This window comes from Somniosus microcephalus, chromosome 1 (genome assembly GCF_052327205.1).
Source record: "Somniosus microcephalus isolate GS21.2 chromosome 1, FLI_Smic_1.0, whole genome shotgun sequence".
Classification (NCBI taxonomy): Eukaryota; Metazoa; Chordata; class Chondrichthyes; order Squaliformes; family Somniosidae; genus Somniosus; species Somniosus microcephalus.
The window spans coordinates 170290221-170314763 of record NC_140987.1 but is presented as its reverse complement, the minus strand read 5'-3'; the positions used below and the strand labels follow the sequence as shown (position 1 = coordinate 170314763).

At 47.1% G+C, this 24543-nt stretch overlaps 1 protein-coding gene across 2 annotated transcripts in view; it reads left to right on the top strand.

Moving 5' to 3' along the window:
• Nucleotides 1–24543, top strand: part of wdr36 (WD repeat domain 36) — a 163939-nt gene that overhangs the window by 71376 nt on the left and 68020 nt on the right. For both annotated transcript variants that reach the window (XM_085987389.1, XM_085987381.1), the window contains exons 11-12: nucleotides 650–733; nucleotides 7869–8023. In XM_085987389.1, the coding sequence (XP_085843515.1) occupies nucleotides 650–733; nucleotides 7869–8023 (239 nt within the window). The remainder of the gene's footprint in view (nucleotides 1–649; nucleotides 734–7868; nucleotides 8024–24543) is intronic.

Genomic DNA, 24543 nt, shown 5'->3' with positions numbered 1-24543 from the left:
CTCGGAGGTAAAGAGCTGCAAAATAGATCCCTGGTATCAGTAGACCCAAATTGTGTGGAAGGCTGGAGCAACTTGTCGTTACAGCCTTGAAAGTAGGCTACTGAACACTGATTTTATACAGGTATACACAATAATAAACCAATATAGAAATGTTGAATCCAAAAGTACTACTTCAAATTAAACCATGACTAGGACAAGGTTGCAGAAGTTTAACCTAGCAAAAGGCAAATTTAGGACTGATCTTGGAAATGTTCCTCACATAGAATGATCAGCACATGGAATGGACCTTCAACTAGGTAGAGGAGGCAAAAACGCTAGAAATATTTAAACCGCTAGATGAGTTACTGATGGATCATTCTGGATGGGCTGAATGGCTTTCCTCATCCATATCTCTTGTGAATATTGGCAAAGACCTTGAAGCAGATCAACTACTTGCCCTCTTAGCCAAGGAATGGTAGAGACCCCCCAAACAGTTGATGAAAGCAAGGAAGAATGACTTCTAATAGCAGCTGAACAAATACACATGCCTATTTATAATCTACTAAATTAACACATGATCTGTACTCGCTTGCATTCTTCCTTCTCTTTAGAAATGTGTCCGGAAGAGTTGCTTTTGTAATGCAGTGAGTATGTTTTTTTCTGTTTTAAGGTTCCATTAACAAAAAGAAATCCAAAAAGAAAGGGTTGAAGTATGACACAATGAAACTACCTCCTATTACTGCATTTGCTTCAGGTAATGGTATATCTACACAAATTCTGTTTTTCTAGTTTAGGATGGGCTGAATAGCCTTCATGTTGGGACATTTTAGAGTTTAAACACAAATGGCGGAATTTTCTGGGGTGGATTGGGTGGGAAATTTGAAAAAAGTCAAAGCGGGTCCGGCAGCGGCAGAGGTGGGCGACCAAATTGAAATCATTATAAGCTCGTCAGACACTGAAGAGTCTTTCTCCCCCCTACCTTTCAAATTTCCCTGCATGGCCACTGGATTCGTGCAGCTTGGGAACCATGTCTGTTAAACTGAGGTGGGAGTTGAGTGGCCATTGCTCCAGCTGATTACTTGGCAGCTTCAAATGTACAGCTCGCAGCTGATCACTTTCCTCAGGCAGAAGCTATTGCTGACTACATTCCCAGCACAGATTTAACTTTCTGCAGGCTGCAAGTGTTTCCAGCAAAGTGACCACGTGTGCCAGAGATGCATCCATCTGCAGCTACTAGCAAACCGCATTGAGGCGCTGGAGCTGAGGGTGGATGGGTTGTTGAGCATTCACGATGCTGAGAGGTTCGTGGATAACACGTTTAGTGAGTTGGTCACACCGCAGGGAAGGGCTGCACAGGAAGATAGGAAATGGGTGACCACCAGGAGGAGCAATAGAAGCAGGCAGGTAGTGCAGGAGACCCCTGTGACCATTCCCCTCTCAAACAGGTATGCCGCTTTGGATACTGTTGAGGGGGATGACTCACCAGGGGAAGGCAGCAGCAGCCAACTTCCTGGCACTGGGGGTGCTCCTGCTGCCCAGGAAGGGGGGAAAAAGAGTGGGAGAGCAATAGTGGTAGGGGATTCTATAGTAAGGGGAACAGATAGGCGTTTCTGTGGCCATAGACGTGAATCCAGGATGGTTTGTTGCCTCCCTGGTGCCAGGGTCAAGGATATCACTGAGCGGCTGCAGGGCATTCTGGAGGGGGAGGGTGAACAGCCAGAGGTCGTGGTCCACATTGGTACCAACGACATAGGTAAAAAGAGGGATGAGGTCCTGCAGCAAGAATTTAGGGAGCTAGGTGAAGGATTAAAGAGCAGGACCTCAAAGGTTGTAATCTCTGGATTACTCCCGGTGCCACGTGCTAGTGAGTATAGGAATGGGAAGATAGAACAGATGAATGCGTGGCTAAAGGGATGGTGCAGGAGGGAGGGCTTTAGTTTCCTGGATCACTGGGTCTGCTTCTGGGAAAGGTGGGACTTGTACAAGTCGGACGGTTTACACCTGAACCAGAGGGGAACCAATATCCTTGCGGGGAGGTTTGCTAGCACTGCTGGGGGGGGTTTAAACTAACTTGGCAGGGGGATGGGGTACAGAGTGGAGCTATAGCAGGGGGTGATTTACAGCCAAATACAGAGAAAAAAACAAGGCAGAGCAAATATGCGAAGGCAAAAGGGAATATGGCAGGGCTGGAAGGCATTTATTTTAATGCAAGGAGTCTTGCAAATAAGGTGGACGAACTGAAGTTGTTGTTGAACACATGGGAGTACGATATTGTTGCTATCACGGAGACATGGTTGAGGGAGGGTCAGGACTGGCAGCTCAATATTCCGGGGTATAGAATCTTCAGGCGAGACAGAGGGGGGTGTAAAAGGGGAGGGGGTGTTGCAATATTAATTAAGGAGTCAATTACTGCTGTAAGGAGGGATGATATATTAGCGGGTTCCTCTAATGAGGCCATATGGGTAGAACTTAAAAACAAAAAGGGGGCAAGCACTTTGCTGGGAGTGTACTATAGGCCCCCAAACAGTCAGGGGGAGATAGAGGAACAGATATGTAGGCAAATCTCAGAAGTGCGAAAATAATAGGGTAATAATAGTGGGGGATTTCAACTTCCCCAATATAAATTGGGATAGTCAGAGTGTGAAAGGCTTAGAGGGTGCAGAATTCTTAAAGTGCATCCAGGAGAGCTTTTTTGAGCCAACATGTAGAAAGTTCTACAAGAGAGGGGGCGATACTGGACCTAATTCTGGGGAATGTAGCCGGGCAAGTGGTGGAAGTGTCAGTAGGAGAGCATTTTGGCGATAGTGACCATAATTCGGTGAGATTTAAGGTGGTCATGGAAAAAGACAAAGACGGCCCGGAAATAAGGGTTCTAAATTGGGGGAAGGCCGATTTTAATATGATAAGACAGGATCTGGCCAAAGTGGACTGGGAGCAGCTACTTATAGGAAAATCCACATCAAGACAGTGGGAGACTTTCAGAAGGGAAATAGAGAGAGTACAACGCCAACATGTTCCTGTAAAGGTCAAGGGTGGGACCAACAAGCAAAGGGAACCTTGGATGACAAGAGATATACAAAAATGCATTAGAAATAAAATGGGGGCTTTTGGCAGTTACTGAAGACGGAAGAAGCCCTAGAGGAGTATAAAAAGTGCAGGGGCATACTTAAAAAAGAAATTAGGAGGGGCCATGAAATAACACTGGCGAGCAAAATAAAGGAAAATCCTAAGATGTTTTATAAGTATATTAAGGGCAAGAGGATAACCAAGGAAAGGGTAGGGCCCATTAGGGACCAAAGTGGCAATCTGTGTGTAGAGCCAGAGGAAGTAGGCGGGGTTTTAAATGAATTTTTTGCATCTGTGTTCACTATGGAGAAAGACGATGCAGACATAGAAATCGGGCAAGGGGACTGTGACATACTTGAACATATTAGCATCGAGAGGGAGGAGGTGCTAGCGGTTGAAGCAGGCCAAAAAGTGGATAAATCCCCAGGCCCGGACGAGATGTATCCCAGGCTGCTGTGGGAGGCAAAGGAGGAGATTGCAGGGGCTCTGACACAAATTTTCAGAACCTCTCTGGCCACAGGGGATGTACCAGAGGACTGGAGAACAGCTAATGTAGTACCATTATACAAGAAGGGTAGCAGGGATAAACCAGGGAATTACAGGCCAGTGAGCCTAACATCTGTGGTAGGGAAATTATTGGAAAAAATTCTGAGGGACAAAATTAGTCTCCACTTGGAGAGGCAAGGATTAATCGGGGATAGTCAGCATGGCTTTGTCAAGGGTAAATCATGTCTGACAAATCTGATTGAATTTTTCGAGGGGGTGACTAGTGGGGTGGATGAGGGAAATGCTGTGGATGTGGTTTACATGGACTTCAGTAAAGCTTTTGACAAAGTCCCACATAGGAGACTGGTCAAGAAGGTAAGAGCCCATGGGATCCAGGGTGCCTTGGCGCGTTGGATCCTAAACTGGCTGAGTGGCAGGAGGCAGAGGGTGATGGTCGAGGGATGCTTTTGTGACTGGAAGCCTGTGTCCAGTGGGGTACCTCAAGGATCGGTGCTGGGTCCCTTGTTGTTTGTGATCTACATAAATGATTTGGATGAGAATGTAAAAGGTATGATCAGTAAGTTCGCAGATGACACGAAAATTGGTGGGGTGGTAAATTGCGAGGAGGAAAGCCTCAGGCTACAGGACGATATAAACGGGTTGGTCAGATGGGCGGAAAAGTGGCAAATGGAATTTAACCCTGAAAAGTGCGAGATGATGCATTTTGGATGGACAAATAAGGCAAGGGAATACACAATGAGTGGTAGGACCCTAGGAAGTACAGAGGGTCAGAGGGACCTTGGTGTACATGTACATAGATCTCTGAAGGCAGCGGAACAGGTAGATAAGGTGGTTAAAAGGGCATATGGGATACTTGCCTTCATTAGCCGAGGCATAGAATATAAGAGCAGGGAGGTTATGATGGAGCTGTACAAAACGCTGGTGAGGCCACAGCTGGAGTACTGTGTGCAGTTCTGGTCGCCTCACTATAGGAAGGATGTGATTGCTTTGGAGAGGGTGCAGAGAAGATTCACCAGGATGTTACCTGGGATGGAGCGCCTCAGCTATGAAGAAAGACTAAACAGGCTGGGGTTGTTTTCCTTGGAGCAAAGAAGGCTGAGGGGGGACCTGGTTGAGGTGTACAAAATGATGAGGGGCATAGATAGGGTAGATAAAGAGGAACTTTTCCCCTTAGTAGGGGGGTCAATAACAAGGGGGCATAGATTCAGGGTAAGGGGCAGGAGATTTAGAGGGGATTTGAGGAGGAACTTTTTCACCCAGAGGGTGGTTGGAATCTGGAACTCACTGCCTGAAAGGGTGGTAGAGGCAGGAACCCTCACAACATTCAAGAAGCATTTGGATGAGCACTTGAAATGCCATTGCATACAAGGCTATGGACCAAATGCTGGAAAATGGGATTAGACAGGACAGGGATGGATGGGCGGCGCGGACACGATGGGCCGAAGGGCCTCTTTCTGTGCTGTAAAACTCTATGACTCTATGACTCAAAGTCTTCATCCAGTGTCCCCTTATTGGAAGAACCTCTGTCACCATTGACAGATTGCCTCTGTCAACTCTACTTGACCTGCCATCTATTCCATCAGCATGGGTGCAGTTTATACTGCCTCACCTTGGTGCTCAGAATCTGACCACAATGAGCCCCAACACCAGCAGCACCAACAACACCACCATCTCCGCAACCACCTGATGCTGCACGGACAGAGCGCATCAGCACCTGAGCACATTGCTGCCTGGGAGGCCAGGGATGGCCTCATCGTGGCCAGATTTACTTAACTATGCTGTACACCTACATGGCTGCCACATGCTGTGCCAGGTTGGCACCACCCCACAGCAACACCATAAACCATCCCCACAGTGACCAAGTCATTCACCATTGGTGGAGGTACCATTATGTCTCACCATTCACTGCAACTCACTAAGCCACTTCCAAAGGTGCATGCAAATTTCTCCAAGATTGGAAAGTGGTGAAAATAAAAAATTTTATGATTGAGATCACATTAACAGAAACTTGACATTAACATTGAATAAAACACCCAAGTGGTACCCTTGTGAATCTACTTTGTCATCTTCCTCTCACGCGTGCTTTTGCTTCTACAAGCTGCTACCCCTGTAGCTTCAGCAGAGGTAGAGGCAGCCTGCTTACTTCCCTGCTGCGACTGCTTAGACACTATAGGCGGATGTCCTCTGGGTTTTGGAGCCTCTGATGCCCCGCCAAAGTCTGCTCCGACTGTGCTGGGGCAGACTTGGCCATCAGGAGACATCTGGGACTCTGACTGAGGGTGTGGCAACAGGGGAGAAGTGTACGTGCTTTAAGAGGTGCCCACACTTCCAAGTCCCCTCACCATCATCCCTGTCATGGGCCACCCGCACTTCCCTGCAAGTAAGGAGCTGGAGAGCACTTTGCTGCACATCAGTGGGGCCAGGAGGACCTACGTCTCTGCTGACCTCCCTCCTAGAGAGGAGGTCTATGGGCCTCTGCCACCTATTCTCCATAAGTAGCATGTGTTCATGTGAGTGGAGCAGCTGATGTGCCATGCAGGTGGCCATCCTTTCCATGGAAGAGCCTACAGTCGCCATCGCTTGTAACATGGTGGTGCTCATGTTGGAGATGGACTCCTCCATTCTCTGAACATTTGCTGACATCGCGGTCACAAAACCTGTCACAGCCTCCTGCACTTCTTCCTGCACCTCCAGGATCGTATGCAGCTGAGCAGAGCTGGGAGCGTCCTGCGTCCTCCGGTGAGAAGTCTCGGCTGTTGTCTCTGTCTCCACAATCTGCTCTTGCTGAGTTGTGAGACACCAGGAGACAACACTACTCTATCTCGCGTGGGACTCACCAAGGTGTGCGTATCTGCGCTGGTACTGGGTGTGCCCTCAGAGGCTGGAGGCTCCTCTGAGGAGTCATTGTCCTCTTCCTCTCGTGCAATGGAGGGGCGACTCTTGATGGACTTGTGGGAGAGTAGAAATGAGTTAGATATGTCATATGAATAATGGGTACAGATACCATTATGCACATGATGACCATTCAGTGGCTGATGACATCAGTCCCCATTTGAGTGACTGATTTGTGCCATGTAGCTGTTTGATATGTAATTCTGTCACCAGGTTGCTGAGATCCCCCCCCCCCCCCGGCCCGGTCTCCCACCTCGAGCTGCTCTGCGAATCGCGATACTTCTAACGCAGCCTCCTCTGCTGGTGTGAGGGTGGCAAATGATGGCATTCATTCTCCACTTTTCTCCCTCTTTATGGGCTCTCTCTTCCTGCAAGGAGGGAAAGAAGAGAAGGTTGTATGAGACTGATGGAATGAGTGCAAGCAATGGATGGGTTACATCTTTAGAGGGAGACTATGATGGATTGGGGTGCCAATGCCATGTGGCCTCCTTGCGTGTTGTTAGTTGAGATGATTGCATTAGGATGAGTGTGAGGGATGGCTAGTAAGATGGGGATGTGATAATGTAGATAGCGAGGGATGGGTGGACGTGCAAGGTATGTTGGTGAGAGTAATGATGTGCAGGAGTAGGGTAGGGAAGGCAGAGTGATGGAGATGTCATGAGAGGCACAGCAGGATGAATTTGAGTCTGGCTTTGTACTCCCCTTTCCTGATCTAATGAGATCAATGAAACGTTTGCGGCACTGCACCCAGGTCCTCCTGACCACATCCCTGCTGGTGACCTCCTCTGCAATTGGGGCGGTCTCTTCCACCCATCGGAAGGGAAGAGGACCTCCCTGCCTGCTCGCTCTCCCTCCCCAAGGATATGGAGGGAGTCATCGGTGAACCTGGGTGCAGCCCTCTGTCTCTGTGCAGTCATGTGTTTGGAACAATCAAAAGCTCCAGTGCAGTAACTACACACGCCTAGATGAACCTTCAAATGCAATATGGCCATGGCTCCTTTAAACCTACTGGCTGAAAACGCGCCATGGGTGATGTCATCAGACCTGCACCATTTAATTGGGCCGGGTAACGCGCTGGGCGAGCTTAATAGGCCCTATTGACGCAAAGTTGTTTTCTGCAGCGGGGTGGAAGCAGCAACGGGGTTGTGACCCGCCACGCCAACCGCACGCACCTGACCCGTCCAAGTACAGAAAATTCCGGCCATAGAATCTTATTAGACTTTCCAAGAATACTTTAGTTGGCACATAGTTATACTTAAGCAATATATGTCCTTAACTTAAAAAATATTTGAATGTGGAATGTTCTAGTTATGTTTCTTAAATCTTAGAATATGGATTAGAAATCTATAGTTATCTAAATGTCTTTTTGTCTTTGAATATGTTTCTAATGTGGCTGATGAATTTGCTTTTGATTGTTATGGTAGAAACAGCACGTCAGAGTTATTGGGATGGAATTGTTGCCTGCCATCAAGGGTATCTAATCAGTACAACATGGAACTACCAGAAAACTTCAATGGGAGCACACAAACTTGAGCCTAAGAGATTTCATAAAGATCGTACCCTGGATGTATATGCCACAGTATGTACATTTGCACTGTTTGCTCCTAACTTTTTTTTAGTTTATATAGTCACAGCACCACTGTTTCTGTGTGTGTCTGTCTGTGCTATAGAAGAGATAGATTTAAAAAAAAGTCAATTTACTGAATAAGAAGGGCTGAAATTGATGAGACTAATGAACCACAATTATCACTGCGTATAACTGATAATTGCATTTCTCCTTTATATAATACAAACAGGTTTAAACTAACCAGTCCTAAACTGAGGAGAGCTGAAAGTTATAGGGGTAAAAAGACATTTTGACTGCATTTTCTTTCTCTTTCACGCACGCACTTAATTTTGCTGCAGTGTTGTCAGTAGCAGTTGGACATCTAGTCTGATAGCCAGGGACAACATCACAGCAAAAATGTTCTCTTTCAAAAGAGAAAAGGATTGGGACTAATTGGATAGCTTTTTTTAAAAAGCCAGCACAGATGGGCCAAATGGCCACATTCTGTGATGTATGATTCTATGAAAGACACATGGGTAACAGAGTTTCCAAACCTCAGTTAGCATTTCAGGCAACTTGTTTTGCTGTTATCCGCAATCTTGGTGCTAAAAGTTAGCATGCAAAAATCAAGATCCATATTCCTGTTAAGACCAAGTATCTGCATCTAAAATGTTACTTCAAATATTGGCACATCTATTACGTATTTCTAGCATTGCCTATTTTTAGTTCAGATTAACAGGCGTAGAAATTCGTCTTGGCCGGTGGTGCAAAACGGGCAGTATCGGATCGGCTGCCCATTATACGCAGTGCCTGATAATTCCGTTCCATTGTAGTTTTTTTTTATTCGTTCCTGGGATGTGGGTGTCGCTGGCAAGGCCAGCACTTATTGCCCATCCCTAATTGTCTTTGAGAAGGAGATGATGAGCTGCTGCAGTCCGCGTGTTGAGGTAATCACCTAGTGCTGTTAGGGAGGAAGTTCCAGGTTATTGACCCAGCGATGATGAAGGAATGGCAATATATTTCCAAGTTAGGATGGTGTGTGACTTGGAGGGGAACTTGGAGGTGATGGTATTCCCATGCGCCTGCTGCCCTTGTCCTTCTAGGTGGTAGAGTCTGCAGGTTTGGGAGGTGCTGCCGAAGAAGCCTTGGCGAGTTGCTGCAGTGCATCTTCTAGATGGTGCACACTGCAGCCACGGTCCGCCGGTGGTGGAGGGAATGGATGTTTAAGGTGGTGGATGGGGTGCCATTCAAGCGGGCAGCTTTGTTCTGGATGATGTCGCGCTTCTCGAATGTTGTTGGAGCTGTACTCATCCAGGCAAGTGGAGAGTATTCCAGCACACTCCTTACTTGTGCCTTGTATGGTGGAAAGGCTTTGGGGAGTCAGGAGGTGAGACACTCGCTGCAGAATACCCAGCCTCTGACCTGCTCTTGTAGCTGCAGTATTTATTTATGTGGCTGGTCCAGTTAAGTTTCTGGTCAATGTGAACCCCCCCCCCCCCAGGATGTTGATGTTAGGGGATTCGGCGATGGTATTGCCGGTGAATGTCAAGGGGCAGTAGTTAGACACACTCTTGCTGGAGATAGTTATTGCCTGGCACTTATGGTGCACGAATGTTACTTGCCACTTTTCAGCCTAAGCCTGAACGTTGTCCAGGTCTTGTTGCATGCGGGCATGCTGGTTGGGCCTAGGACATTGCCCTGAGGAACTCCTGCAATGATAGCAGGTGCTGCGTATAGTGGGCGGCCGATCCGATACTGCCTGTTTTGCGCCACTGCCCAAGGTGAATTTCTAGGCCATGGTATTTTTTTAATCCATATTTATATTGTAATTCAACTTGATAAAAATAATTAATGGCTTGAATGATTTCATAACTGCAAAATATATATTTCTTAAATGTATGAGATTTAAATGTTGGGTGTCAGCCCTGGCTCTGGTAACACACTGGTCTCCTGAGTCAGAAGGTTGTAGGTTCACGTCGCACTCCAGAAATTTAGCACATCATCTCAGCTGACATTTCTGTGCAGCACTGAGGAGTGCTACACCGTCGGAAGTGTTGTCTTTTGAATGATATGTTAAACCAAGGTCCCATACGCCCTTTCAGGTGGATGTAAAAGAATCCATGGCACTACTTGAAGAGCTGGCCAACATTTATCCCTCAACCAACATCACTAAAATAGTTTAATTGGTAATTTATCTCATTGCTGTTTGTGGCACCCAGCTGTTGGCAGATTGCATGCTGTATTTCCCTACATTACACTGACCACACTTCAAAAGTAATTTGTCTCTGAAGTGTTTTGGGCCATGCTGAGGCCACGAAAGGCGCAATATGAATGCAAGTTCTAACCTTTTTTGCTCCTCTTGACATATAATCGTCAAATTTGTTTATTTACTAATTTAAAATTGCACAATATGATGTAACTATTAATTTGGTACTTAACAGCAGTGTAATTACCAGATTCCTTTGGATATTAATGAATAGTTCAGGCAGCATATATAGATATAATCTGACAATTCTCTCTCCTCCCCTTGTGTACAATAAACCCAATAAATTGGGTGTAGATGGCCCATTGATGTGCTCTGTACAAATTACATTTCATAAATAACTCTGCACCTAATCTGGCAGGAACATAGAAGCATCACTGAAATTGAAAAGCTCATTTTTAATACTTTACAGTTTTAAAATAGGCACTTCAATAGTATCATCTTATATTCTAGAGTCTTAATGGAGCAAGCCACAGCAGGGTCCAGACAAAACATAAAATCCAGGTGCTAATGTGATTATCGATGTTATAGGAGATGCACTGAAATAGAAGCAAAGAGTGAAAGTGTTGAAGGGCGATAGAATCCGCGTATTTATACAACTACATATATCGCATTAAAATGTCTTAATTATGTTTGGAGTGCAGAATGTGATCTGAAAATTTAAAATACATGGTTAACAGTTATGATTGCTTGCCATGCCAAGCAAAGTCTGTCCATCTTGCACACGAGTCTGCTCTACCATCATCACTGGGCAAGTTGATCAGATGCTGGGGATTCAACTGCTGGCAATGACATTGCAGCAAAGGTTCATAATGTCAGATTCCGCACTAAAGCCACAATCTTTAATCCAATCTATTATGGAATGAAAGTTCATTTTCTAAAAGTTATTTATTTGTAATTAATGTGAATGTATAGTGTTTCATTATTTGCTTCAGCCTTTTAAGTTTTAGCCTTTGCTATGGGGGAAAATTGTGGACAGCCATGGCTCAGTTGGTAGCACCCTCCGTCGCCTCTGAGTCAGAAGGTTGTGTTCAAGTTCCACTCCAGGGACTTGAACACACAAATCTAGGCTAACACTCCAGTGCAGTACTGAGGTTGTCGGAGGTGCCGTCTTTTGGATGAGACGTAAAACAGAGGCCCTGTCTGCTCTCTCAGGTGGACGTAAAAGATCCCATGGCACTATTCGAAGAAGAGCAGGGGAGTTATCCCCAGTGTCCTAGCCAATATTTATCCCTCAATCAACGTTACTAAAAACAGATTATCTGGTCATTATCACATTGCTGTTTGTGGGAGCTTGCTGTGGGCAAATTGTCTGCCACGTTTCCTACATTACAACAGTGACTATACTTCAAAAAATATATCATTGGCTGTAAAGTGCTTTGGGGGCGTCCGGTGGTCGTGAAAGGCGCTATATAAATGCAAGTTTTTTTTTAAATAGTGGGGAACCAAGGGGCTAATAAGAGTTAGGAACTTAAAGTAATTGATATCAGTAGAGAACAAGTACTTGAGAAACTAATGGGACTAAAAGCCAACAAATCCCTGGACCTGATGGCCTACATCCTAGGGTTCTAAAAGAGGTGGCTGCAGAGATAATGGATGCATTGGTTGTGATCTTCCAAAATTCCCTAGATTCTAGAACGGTCCCAGCAGATTGGAAGGTAGCAAATGTAACCCCGCTATTCAAGAAAGGAGGAGAAAGAAAATAGGGAACTACAGGCCAGTTAGTCTGACAAGTTGTTGGGAAAATGCTGCAATCCATTATTAAGGAAGAGGTAATGGGGCACTTAGAAAATGGTAATATGATTCGGCAGAGTCAACATGGTTTTATGAAAGGGAAATCGTGTTTAACAAATTTATTAGAGTTTTTTGAGGATGTAACTAGCAGAGTAGATAATGGGGAACCAGTGGATGTCCTAACTGCACAAAAGGAGGCCATTCGGAAGGCAAATGGCATGTTGGCCTTTATTGCAAGGGAGTTGGAGTACAAGAGTATGGAAGTCTTAATACAATTGTACAGGGCTTTCTTTGGTGAGACCACACCTGGAGTACTGTGCACAGTTTTGGTCTCCTTATCTGAGAAAGGACATACATGCCTTGGAGACAGTGCAACAAATGTTCACTAGATTATTCCCTGGGATAAGAGGGTTGTCCTGTGAGGAGAGATTGAGTAAATTGGGCCTATACTCTCTAGAATTTAGAAGAATGAGAGGTGATCTCATTAAAACATAAGATTCTGAGGGGGATTGACAGGGTAGATGCTGAGGTTGTTTCCCCTGGTTGGAGAGTCTAGAACTGGGGGCATAGTCTCAGGATAAGGGGTCAGCCATTTAAGACTGAGGAGGAATTTCTTCAGAAGTTTGTGAATCTTTGGAATTCTCTGCTCCAAAGGGCTGTGGATGCTGAGTCGTTGAGTATATTCAAGGCTGAGATAGATAGATTTTTGGACTCTAAGGGGATCCTTAGATAGGGGATACTACAGATTCAGTAGACGCCTTCAAAAGGGAATTGGATAAATACTTGAAGGAGAAAAAGTTGCAGGAATACGGGGAAAGAATGGGGGAGTGGGACTAACTGGATTGCTCTTCGAAAGAGCCGGTGCAGACTCGATGGGCTGAATGGCCTCCTTCTGTGCTGTACTATTCTATGATTCTATCCAGGGATATGGGGATAGTGAAGAAAGTGGAGTTGAGGTCAAAAGATTAGCCATGATCTTACTGAATGGCGGAGCAGGCTCGAAGGTCCGTATGGCCTACTTCTCCTATTTCTTATACTCTTATGGAAGAGTTTCTGCTTGTTTGCGTTCGTTTTATCAGCGCAATCCAGGTGAAATCGGCCGAGCCAGCACAAAAGATCACAAACTCAATTTACGCTTGAGTTTCCACAATTTTCAACACTGGTTTAAAAATTGTTTTGCCAAAGCCGGCCCTCCCTATAGAACTGGCCACACCTTCAGATTTAAATAATGAGGATGGCGAGTGCCAATTGCACCCATTTGTGGCCGCTCGAGGAGGGTCTTCTAATTGAAATTGTTTTCTTAGTGCACAGGTACTCATTGGCACGTTTTTAAAAAGTTATTACATATTTAAAAATATTTAATTCACTAAGAGACTGACTAGTGTAGACTAATGAAACTAGTAAAAAGTTCAGTTTTTTTAAGTCAAATTATAACAGACCTATCAACATCCCAGCTGAGGTTAATGAACTGGGAATAATATCTTGGCACCTTCCTGGTCTATCGCTCACCTATTCACAGGATATATTCACAGAACCATTGGAACATAATGGCCCTGAATTTCCGATCGGAGGCTTCCTGCGTGCAGATGCCTCCGATCGTGAAAACATCTACGATCTTACCTGCTGGCTCCGTAGGTCCCGAGACTTGTGATCCTGGGCGCCTCCACTACGAAATGCGCAGAGGCCCAGGTATCCCAGGGGCGCATGCGGTTCGCAAGCGTCCCTGGGATCGCGTGGGCCATAGGGAACCAACCAAAGAAGGGAATCCCCCTTCACACTTTTGACCGGTCTCTACGCACAGATCTGTCAAAAGTATGAATGGGGATCACTTGAACACAGTTAAACATTAAATACATTTTTTTTAATCACGTATTTAAAATTAGTTAATATTTCATTAAATTAAATATTTTAAACAAATTTAATTTTTTGAAAAAAATAGTTTTTTTTACGGGGCTAAAAATAAACTTTTAAATTATAAATGAGTGGGATTTTTTTTTTTTTTTTTAAGTCTTATGCTGGTAAAAGCAAGCCTTACGCCTGCTTTTACCAGGCGTAAGATTTTTAAAGGCTTTCAGCGGGTGGAAGTTGTACAAAAAGCGCAACTCCCTGCCCGCGGAGGCCCTGTTCCCGGGCAGGTGGAGGATCTGTCAAGAGAATTCTCGACAGATCGCAAGTGCTGGGTTTTAGCGCATGCGCTTCGCATGTCTGAAACCAGCACTTGCGAGGTCCCTACGGGTGCGTACGCACCCATAGGGGGTTGGAAAATCCGGCCCAGTTCCTGGTCTATCGCTCGCCTATTCACAGCATAAATTCAGTGAATCATTGGAACATCATATGTTTAATTTTCACTTTTAAATTGGGCTTCAGTTTGACCAATAAAGAGATTGATTACCCATGTTTACTTTGACAGTTTTTGTGTGATGCAGAATTGTCAAACAGACAAAAAAAATCATCAGTAGAATAGAAAGTTAAATAAAATACACATCAGAACAATAAACTACTACACCCTATTGCCATTGTGTATAACTTAAGGGAGTGAAAACCTCTTGGAACTACCCTAAAGAATGAGATTACTGTTACCACTTGTAGTTTTGAGTCCTAAGGCTGTCCATTACTTGAGCTGTCTTGCAAGAAGTTGAAATTCATTTTCAGCTGGGGCTAGTAGGCGAAGGGCTTTATGATGGGCCAGTGGTGGGAAGAAAAACAAATTATATCCTTTGTGACTGACCATGGTGCATTATTGCTCCTTGACCTCACTGCAGCCTTTGACATGGTCAACCACGCCATTACCCCAAAAGCCTTTGCTCCACTATCCAGCTCAGTGGGAATACTCTTGTTTAGCTCCACTCTTAACTTATCCAATCGTAACCAGAACATCTCCAGCAATGGCTTTTCTTTCCACCCCCGCACCGTTACTTCTGGAGTCCCCTAAGAATTTGTCCTTGGTCCCCTCCTCTTCCTCAACTACATCCTGCCCCATGACTACATCATTTACAGAGTTTCCACTAATACTATCCAGTTTTTCCTTTCCACCACCTCTCTTGGCCCCTCTGCTATCAGACTGCTTGTTCAACATCCAGTCTTGAATGAGCCACAATTTCCTCCTGTTAAACATTGGGAAACGAGCCCTCAGCTCCGACTCCTGCCAGAAAATCAATGCCTTTGTCACAGATTCCAACTTCCTCACCCCCACCCCAAGCCATTTTCTCGGGCTGAACCAGATTGTTTACAATCACAGTGTCCTAATTGGCCCTAAACTGAGCTTCAAATCCCATATCCTCCCCATCACAAAGATCGACCACTTTTGTCCCTGCCTCAGTCCATCTGCTGACCCCCTCATCCAATACTTTGACATCTCCAGACTGTTCCAGCGCTCTCCTGGCTGGTCTCCCATTCTCCACCCTTGGTAAACTTCAGTGTATGCAAAACTGTACAGCCATCTCTGTAACCTCACCCGCCAAACACACGGTTCATTTCATGCTGGCCTTTGTGCATCCCCCTTCCTTTCGCCCCACCTTTGCCGGCTGTGCCTTCTGCCAGCTGGGCCCCATACTCTGGAATTCCCTCCCTATACTCCTCTACTTCTCCTCCTTTAAGGCCCTCTATATAACCACCTCTGACCAAGCTTCTGGTCACCCATCCTAATAGCTCCTCCTTTATCTCCACGTCCACTTTTGTCTGATTACACCTCTGTAAAATACTTTGGGACATTTTTCTACATTAAAGGCACTAAATAATTGCAAGTAAATTTTTGTTTGTCAGCTCAGTCTGTTTCAAATACATTTTCAATTATTTGACTGTTGATTTGATTGTTGGTTTTGTAGAGCTCAATAGTTCACAGTTTTGCCTTTTCAGCTGGAGGAGGCTGTATATGGTGGTGAGCATTTTCTGTAGGAAGTAGAAGGGGTTGGAAACAAAATGTTAACATTTGTTTTCAAATGTTTCAGCTCAACTGTGGGACATTTTTTCAGGTTTTGCTCACTGCCAGCATCGGGTATGCGTCAGTACTTCCCCTGACATTAAGCAAATATTACATTGATAGAGCTTAGTGCAGTGAGTAGTAGAGAACCATTAAAGCTCCTAAAGCATTATGGTCAGGAATACAGGGAGAAATTTTCTCAAACCAAATTGCAGTGCTAATTCTGAAAGTCAGCTGCTGTGTTTGACACTAATGCCCTCGTTCTAGGATTCTTTTTCCAAATTTACACACTGCTAGCATTTAAAAATGCTCAAATAGGTAGTGTGATGCTGGAGTAGTGCTGTGCTGACTCCAGTATAGCGGCAGGAACCCACACAAAGCTCCAGAAACCAATGTGTGTCATGATGTGCATTTTGAAACCAGTCTGTCTACTTGGCACCAATCCACCCTCTCTCTCTCCTCTTCTCCTTTCCTACCTCCCTCCGCCCCCCCCCCCCCCCCCCCCCCTCTTCAAGTAGTAGGCTTATGCTGGTAAGCAGATTGAAGTTGTGTATGCCAGAAATGCACAGACTGAACACTGATTTATTCCAAAATGTAAAATGTTACTGCATGCACAGGCACACAAATGTGATGTTATTAGTTACGCATCTAAGATTACACGTGAATGCTCAGCTGGACCACTGGTCATATAAATCTTGTACTGTCTGGGTAGCTTATTGGTCTATGAAGAGGTGGAAGGGAGTATACATCTAGTCGCAACAGATCTGGCAAGGAACTAAGAATACATTAATTTTCTTAATCCTGTGGGGGAGAGTTTTCTATAATAACTATTGTGTGTGTACAGGAGAAGGATATTAGTAGCAGCAAATCTACGCCTTTTTCACAGAGCAACCTCACCTACTTATCTTCACAACATAATCTTTTAAACCCCTTCTTCCTCCAGAAATGTGCCAGTTGTTTCTGCTTCCGTGGACCCCTCTAACTTATTCTACAATTCTTTTACACTTTGATAGAGAACATTCTGATTAACTTCCTTTCTTATTCCAAACATACTAATTTTTAGCGTGTTTGAACCCCTTCGGCAAAGTGAATAATCTGTGTTGATCAATTTTCTTCAACGGTAACCTTAATTTGATATCCTTGCAATCTCTCTTCCAATGACAAGCTCAATTTCCTTAACCTTACCTCATAACCTAAATGCCAGCTACTGGGAAGTGAGTATTTTCTTTCTAAATTTTTCTAAACTTAAATTTTGTGGTTTCTAAGGTCTCTGTTGTGTAGCGGGGACTACTATTAAGCAAGGGCCTTTGAGTATATCATTTAATTGAAGTGAAATTGGTGGGATTCATTTAATTTTAATTAATTAATTAAGGGTAAGTCATGGCAGGACAGCCCAGCCCCGTAGTGTGCTCCTCCTGCTCTGTGGGAAATCAGGGACACTTCCTGCGTCCCTGACGACCATGTGTGCGGGAAGTGTGTCCAGCTGCAGCTACTGACAGACCGCATTGCGGCACTGGAGCTGCGGATGGATTCATTTTGGAGCATTCGCGATGCTGAGGACGTCGTGAATATCGCATTTAGCGAGTTGGTCACACCGCAGGTAAAGGGTGTACAGGCAGGAAGGGAATGGGTGACCAGCAGGCAGAGTAAGAGGCGCAGGCAAGGTAGTGCAGGAATCCGCCATCCCCTCTCAAACAGATATACCACTTTGAATACTGTGGGGGTGGGGGGGGGGGTATGACTCATCAGGGGAAGGCAGCAGCAGCCAACTTCCTGGCACCATGGGTGGCTCTGCTGCACAGGCTGGGAGGAAAAAGAGTGGAAGAGCTACAGTGATAGGGACTCAATTGTCAGGGGAAAAATAGGCGTTTTTGCGGCCGGCAATCGAGACTCCAGGATGGTGTGTTGCCTCCCTGGTGCAAGGGTCAAGGATGTCTCGGAGTGGCTGCAGAACATTTTGGAGGGGGAGGGCGAACAGCCAGTTGTCGTGGTGCGCATAGGCACCAACGATATAGGTAAAAAACGGGATGAGGTCCTAAAAGCAGAATATAGGGAATTAGGAGGTAAATTTAAAAAATAGGACCTCAAAGGTAGTAATCTCAGGATTGCTACCAGTGCCACGTGCTAGTCAGGAGTAGAAATAGAAGGATATTTCAAATGAATACGTGGCTAGAGGAATAGTGCAAGGGGGAGGGATTCAAATTCCTTGGACATTGGAACCGGTTCTGGGAGAAGTGGGACCAGTACAAACGGGACGGTTTGCACCTGGCAGGGCCGGGACCGATGTCCTAGGGGGAGTGTTTGCTAGTGCTGTTGGGGAGGGTTTAAACTAAAGTGGCAGGGGGTTGGGAACCTGAGCAGGGAGACAGAGGAAAGGGAAACGAGGAAAAAAGCAAAAGACAGGAAGGAGAAAAACAAAATTAGAAGGCAAAGAACTCAACGGTTTAAATCAAACATGGTCACAGTAAATAATAATCATATCGGTCTGAGAGCGTTAAAAAAAACAAGCCTGAAGGCTTTTGTGTCTTAATGCAAGGAGCATTCGGAACAAGGTGGATGAATTAGCTGCGCAAATAGAGGTAAACGAATATGATTTGATTGGGATTACAGAAACATGGCTCCAGGGTGGCCAAGGCTGGGAACTCAACATCCAGGGTATTCAAGATTTAGGAAGGATAGGCAAAAAAGAAAGGGAGGTGGGGGTAGCATTGCTGGTTAAGGAGGGGATTAACACAATTGAAAGGAAGGATATTAACTCTGATGATGCGGAATCTGTATGGGTAGAACTGAGAAATATCAAGGGGCAGAAAACGTTAGTGGGAGTGGTATATAGACCTCCAAACAGTAATACGGAGGTTGGGGATGGCATTTAAAGGGAAATTAGAGAAGCATGCAGTAGGGCACAGCAGTCATCATGGGTGACTTTAATTTACATATAGATTGGGCTAACCAAATGAGTAAAAATACTGTGGAGGAGGAATTCCTAGAATGTTTACGGGATGGTTTTCTGGAACAATATGTCGAGGAACCAACCAGAGATCAGGCCATCTTAGACTGGGTATTATGTAATGAGAGAGGATTAATTAGCAATCTTGTTATACGAGGCCCCCTTGGGTCAGAGCGATCATAATATGATAGAATTCTTCATTAGGATAGAGAGTGAAGTATTTGACTCAGAGACTAGGGTCCTGAATTTAAATAAAGGAAACTACGATGGTATGAGGCGCGAATTGGGTAGCATTGATTGGGGAATGTCACTCAAAGGGTTGACGGTGGATAGGCAATGGCAAACATTCAAAGACCGCATGGATGAACTACAGAAGTTGTTCATCCCAGTTTGGGATAACAAAACAAAGAGTGACTCAACCGTGGCTAACAAGGGAAATTAGGGATAGCATAAGATCCAAGGAGAGGGCATATAAATTGGCCAGAAAAAGCAGTAACCCTGAGGATTGGGAGCAGTTTAGGATTCAACAAAGGAGGATAAAGGGATTAATTAAGAAGGGGAAAATAGAATATGAAAGTAAGCTTGCAGGGAACATAAAAACTGACTAAGAGCTTTTATAGATAGGTGAAGAGAAAAAGATTAGTGAAATCAAGTGTAGGTCCCTTGCAGTCAGAAGCAGGGGAAGTTATAATGGGGAACAAAGAAATGGCAGACCAATTAAATGCATATTTTGGTTCTGTCTTCACAAAGGAGGACACAAATAACCTCCCAGAGATGTTGGAGAACATAGGGTCTGATGAGAGGGAGGGACTGAAAGAAATCAGTATTTGTAGGGAAATGGTGTTAGGGAAATTGATGGGATTGAAGGCCGATAAATCCCCAGGGCCTGATAATCTACATCCTAGGGTACTTAAGGAGGTGGCCCTAGAAATAGTAGATGCATTGCTGATCATCATCCAAAATTCGCTGGAATCTGGAACTGTACCCATGGTTTGGAGGGCAGCTAATGTTACATCACTATTCAAAAAGGGTGGTAGAGAGAAAGCGGGGAATTACAGACCGGTAAGCCTGACATTGGTAGTGGGGAAAATGCTAGAGTCCATTATAAAGGATGTAATAGCTGAGCACTTGGAAAACAGTGACAGGATCGGACAAAGTCAACATCTATATATATAAAGCGGCTCTTCTGTCTGTCCCGATGTCTGTATGTCTGTCCGTTCTCTATACGTTTGAAAGTTACAGAGCGCGCGTCGCCTCAAAGAAAGCTTGCGATTCCGGACCGGTCATAGGCGTATTTACGTTTCGGCCGGACAAAAAACCGCGCCCGCGGTATCCGAAAAACGTTCAGCCTTCCGCTCATTAGCGACCGTGAGACATCGAGGTCGACCAATCGGACGGCGGGTTCCTTCCTACGGTTGAGTGTCGAGTGACTCGACGATTGACCAATCTTACGCTTCGGTGACTGACCGGTCGACCAATCGGTGCGTGTGTGGCGGGCCTTATCCTTCTGAACCGAGGTGAGTGGCCGCCATCTTGATTTTTCACAATTTTTTCCCCACACTTTCAGTGTGTTAGGGAAGTAAGGTAAATATTTTAATGATGTGTTAGGGAATTAAATAACAATTTAATGGGGGGGGGGGGGAGAGCCTCGGGAAATCGCCGGGGGGTGGGGGGGGAGAGCCTCGGGAAATCGCGGGGTGGCGGGGGGGAGAGCCTCGGGAAATCGCGGGGGGGGCTGGGAGGAGAGCTGATGAGTTTTAAAAAAACAAGAGGCCGCCAGTTGCGCGCCCGCCTTGACGACGGCGCGCATTCCCACGGCCCCCGTTACCCCGGCAACGGGGCACGCCGGCGGTCTTGCCTGCTCCCCGCGGGCCACCGCGCATGTGCCGCCCGCACTGAGCGCGCATGCGCCGCCCACAGCGGCCGTACCGTCAGCCGCGCGATACGCGGGGGACCTCAGCTCCGGGACCTCAGGCGCTAGGCAGGGGGAGAGGCCGAGAGAGGGACAGGGGGGAGTGGGCGAGGGGAGGGAGGGAGGGAGACGGGAGGGGAGGGAGAGGAGGGAGGGATAGGACAGGGAGAGGACATGACAGGGAGAGGGGGGACACACGGGGGCAGGGAGACCAAGCGCCCCAAAATTGCCCTCGGGAAATCGCGGGGGGTGGGGGGGGGAGAGCCTCAGGAAATCGCGGGGGGGGGGGAGAGCCTCGGGAAATTGCGGGGGGGGTGTAGCTTCTCTGTTTCCCCCCCCCCCCCATCTCTATCTGTTCCCCCCTCCCCCCCAGTCTCTCTCTGTTCCCCCCCCCCAGTCTCTCTCTGTTCCCCCCCCCCCCCCCCAGTCTCTCTCTGTTCCCCCCCCCCAGTCTCTCTCTGTTTCCCCCCCCAGTCTCTCTCTGTTTCCCCCCCCCCCGTCTCTGTTCCCCCCCCCCCAGTCTCTCTCTCTTCCCCCCCGTCTCTCTCTCCTCCCCCCAGCCTCTCTCTCCTCCCCCTCCCCCCAGCCTCTCTCTGTTCCCCCCTCCCCCCAGTCTCTCTCTGTTTTCCCCCCCCCGTCTCTCTCTGTTCCCCCCTCCCCCCAGTCTCTCTCTGTTTTCCCCCCTCCCCCCAGTCTCTCTCTGTTCCCCCCCCCAGTCTCTCTCTGTTCCCCCCCCCCCAGTCTCTCTCTGTTCCCCCCCCCCCCAGTCTCTCTCTGTTCCCCCCCCCCAGTCTCTCTCTGTTCCCCCCCCCCAGTCTCTCTCTGTTCCCCCCCCCCAGTCTCTCTCTGTTCCCCCCCCCCAGTCTCTCTCTGTTCCCCCCCCCCAGTCTCTCTCTGTTCCCCCCCCCAGTCTCTCTCTGTTCCCCCCCCCAGTCTCTCTCTGTTCCCCCCCCCAGTCTCTCTCTGTTCCCCCCCCCAGTCTCTCTCTGTTCCCCCCCCAGTCTCTCTCTGTTCCCCCCCCCAGTCTCTCTCTGTTCCCCCCCCAGTCTCTCTCTGTTCCCCCCCCAGTCTCTCTCTGTTCCCCCCCCAGTCTCTCTCTGTTCCCCCCCCAGTCTCTCTCTGTTCCCCCCCCAGTCTCTCTCTGTTCCCCCCCCAGTCTCTCTCTGTTCCCCCCCCAGTCTCTCTCTGTTCCCCCCCCCAGTCTCTCTCTGTTCCCCCCCCCAGTCTCTCTCTGTTCCCCCCCCCAGTCTCTCTCTGTTCCCCCCCCCAGTCTCTCTCTGTTCCCCCCCCAGTCTCTCTCTGTTCCCCCCCAGTCTCTCTCTGTTCCCCCCCCAGTCTCTCTCTGTTCCCCCCCCAGTCTCTCTCTGTTCCCCCCCAGTCTCTCTCTGTTCCCCCCCCCAGTCTCTCTCTGTTCCCCCCCCCCAGTCTCTCTCTCTTCCCCCCCCCAGTCTCTCTCTCTTCCCCCCCCAGTCTCTCTCTGTTCCCCCCCCCCCCAGTCTCTCTCTGTTCCCCCCCCCCAGTCTCTCTCTGTTCCCCCCCCCCAGTCTCTCTCGTTCCCCCCCCCCAGTCTCTCTCTGTTCCCCCCCCCAGTCTCTCTCTGTTCCCCCCCCCAGTCTCTCTCTGTTCCCCCCCCCAGTCTCTCTCTGTTTCCCCCCCCCCAGTCTCTCTCTGTTCCCCCCCCCCAGTCTCTCTCTGTTCCCCCCCCCCAGTCTCTCTCTGTTCCCCCCCCCAGTCTCTCTCTGTTCCCCCCCCCAGTCTCTCTCTGTTCCCCCCCCCCCAGTCTCTCTCTGTTCCCCCCCCCAGTCTCTCTCTGTTCCCCCCCCCAGTCTCTCTCTGTTCCCCCCCCCCCCAGTCTCTCTCTGTTCCCCCCCCCCAGTCTCTCTCTGTTCCCCCCCCCAGTCTCTCTCTGTTCCCCCCCCCCAGTCTCTCTCTGTTCCCCCCCCCCAGTCTCTCTCTGTTCCCCCCCCCAGTCTCTCTCTGTTTCCCCCCCCCCCAGTCTCTCTCTGTTTCCCCCCCCCCCAGTCTCTCTCTGTTTCCCCCCCCCAGTCTCTCTCTGTTTCCCCCCCCCAGTCTCTCTCTGTTCCCCCCCCCAGTCTCTCTCTGTTCCCCCCCCCAGTCTCTCTCTGTTCCCCCCCCCCAGTCTCTCTCTGTTCCCCCCCCCCAGTCTCTCTCTGTTCCCCCCCCCCCAGTCTCTCTCTGTTCCCCCCCCCAGTCTCTCTCTGTTCCCCCCCCCAGTCTCTCCAATCCAATTCCAATTCCAATTAAAATGCTTTATTGGCATGAAAGTTTACAGAGAACCATATTGCCAAAGCTTACATAGCAAAAAGGTACAGTTTTCCAACATTCTGTAGGTGTCAATCGATTTGACATTTGTTGGGTACATACAATATTACTTTTAAACAATATTAATTTTAAACAGTCTTTGTACTTCATTTGGTACGTTCAATATTAATTTTAAACAGTCTTAATTTTAAACAGTCCTCAGGTTGTGACATGTTGTTACATATTTGGCCCCAAGGTATGGTCTGTCTCCTTCTCCTAGGACTAATCTCAATTTTGACAGATCATCCAATTCCTTGAAATCTGGGGTTGTTTGGCTTAGCTTGTTGAATAATATGTTTCTTGATGTGTTGAATTTTTCGCATTTTAGGAGGAAATGCATTTCTGTTTCAACCTCGCCAGCCAGACATTGATCGCATATTCTATTCTCTCTAGGCTGCCAGGATTTCTTGTATCTGCCTTTTTCAATTTCCAGTTGGTGGTCGCTTAGTCTGTACCTGGTGAGGGTCTGTCTCTGTTTTGTGTCTCTGATGGTCGTGAGGTAGTCTGCCAGTTTATATTCTCTTTTTAGGGCCCGGTAACATTCTAATCTGCTTTGGCTTTCGGTTATTTTGTTCCAATGTTCCAGGTAGGTTTCTTTGCATTTTTTAATGATTTGGTTCACTCGGATTGGTGTTTGGGCGGCTGTGTTGGTCTGGGCTGGTCAGGGTCCGGCTGAGTACTTAGTTTCCGTAGCAGCTGACTCAGGGGACTCTTTTCTGGGTTTAGCTCTTGGGTCTGAAAGGCTTTGAAATGAAGGGTGTCTGGGGAGCTAGATTTGAGGTGATTTAGGAAGTTTAGTGCTCGTTTTTGGATGTTTATTATCAGTGGGTATCTGCCTAGTTCGGCTCTGCATGCATTTGTTGGCGTTTTCCTTTGGGTGCGAAGGATGCTTCGGCAGAATTCTGCATGTAGGGCTTCTATTGTATGTTTTTCCCATTTAGTGTAGCTTTGGTGATTTAGCGGGGCCCCATACTTCACTACCGTACAGTGCAATGGGCAGGATTATGCTGTCAAATATTTTGAGCCAGATTTTGATTGGGATTTGGATGTTGTAGAATTTTCTTTTTATTGCATATAGGGCTCTTCGGGCTTTTTCTTTTAGTGCATTCACTGCTATGCTGAAGCTCCCTGATGCTGTAATAGTTAGACCAAGGTAGGTGTAGCTCATAGTGTGTCCTATAGTGGTATCACTGAGGGTAAACTGGTATTTGTTTTCCTGACATCTGGGCCTTTTTTGAAAAATCATGATGTTGGTTTTCTTTAGATTTACTGTTAGAGCCCAATTTTGGCAGTATTTGTCGAGTAGGTCTAGTTGTTGCTGTAATCCCTGTTCTGTGGAGACAGCAGAACCAGGTCGTCCGCATAGAACAGGGATTTCACTTCTCCATCTAGGAGACGGAGACCTGGTGACTCGCTTTGCTCCAGCATGTCTGCTAATTCATTTATGTATATGTTG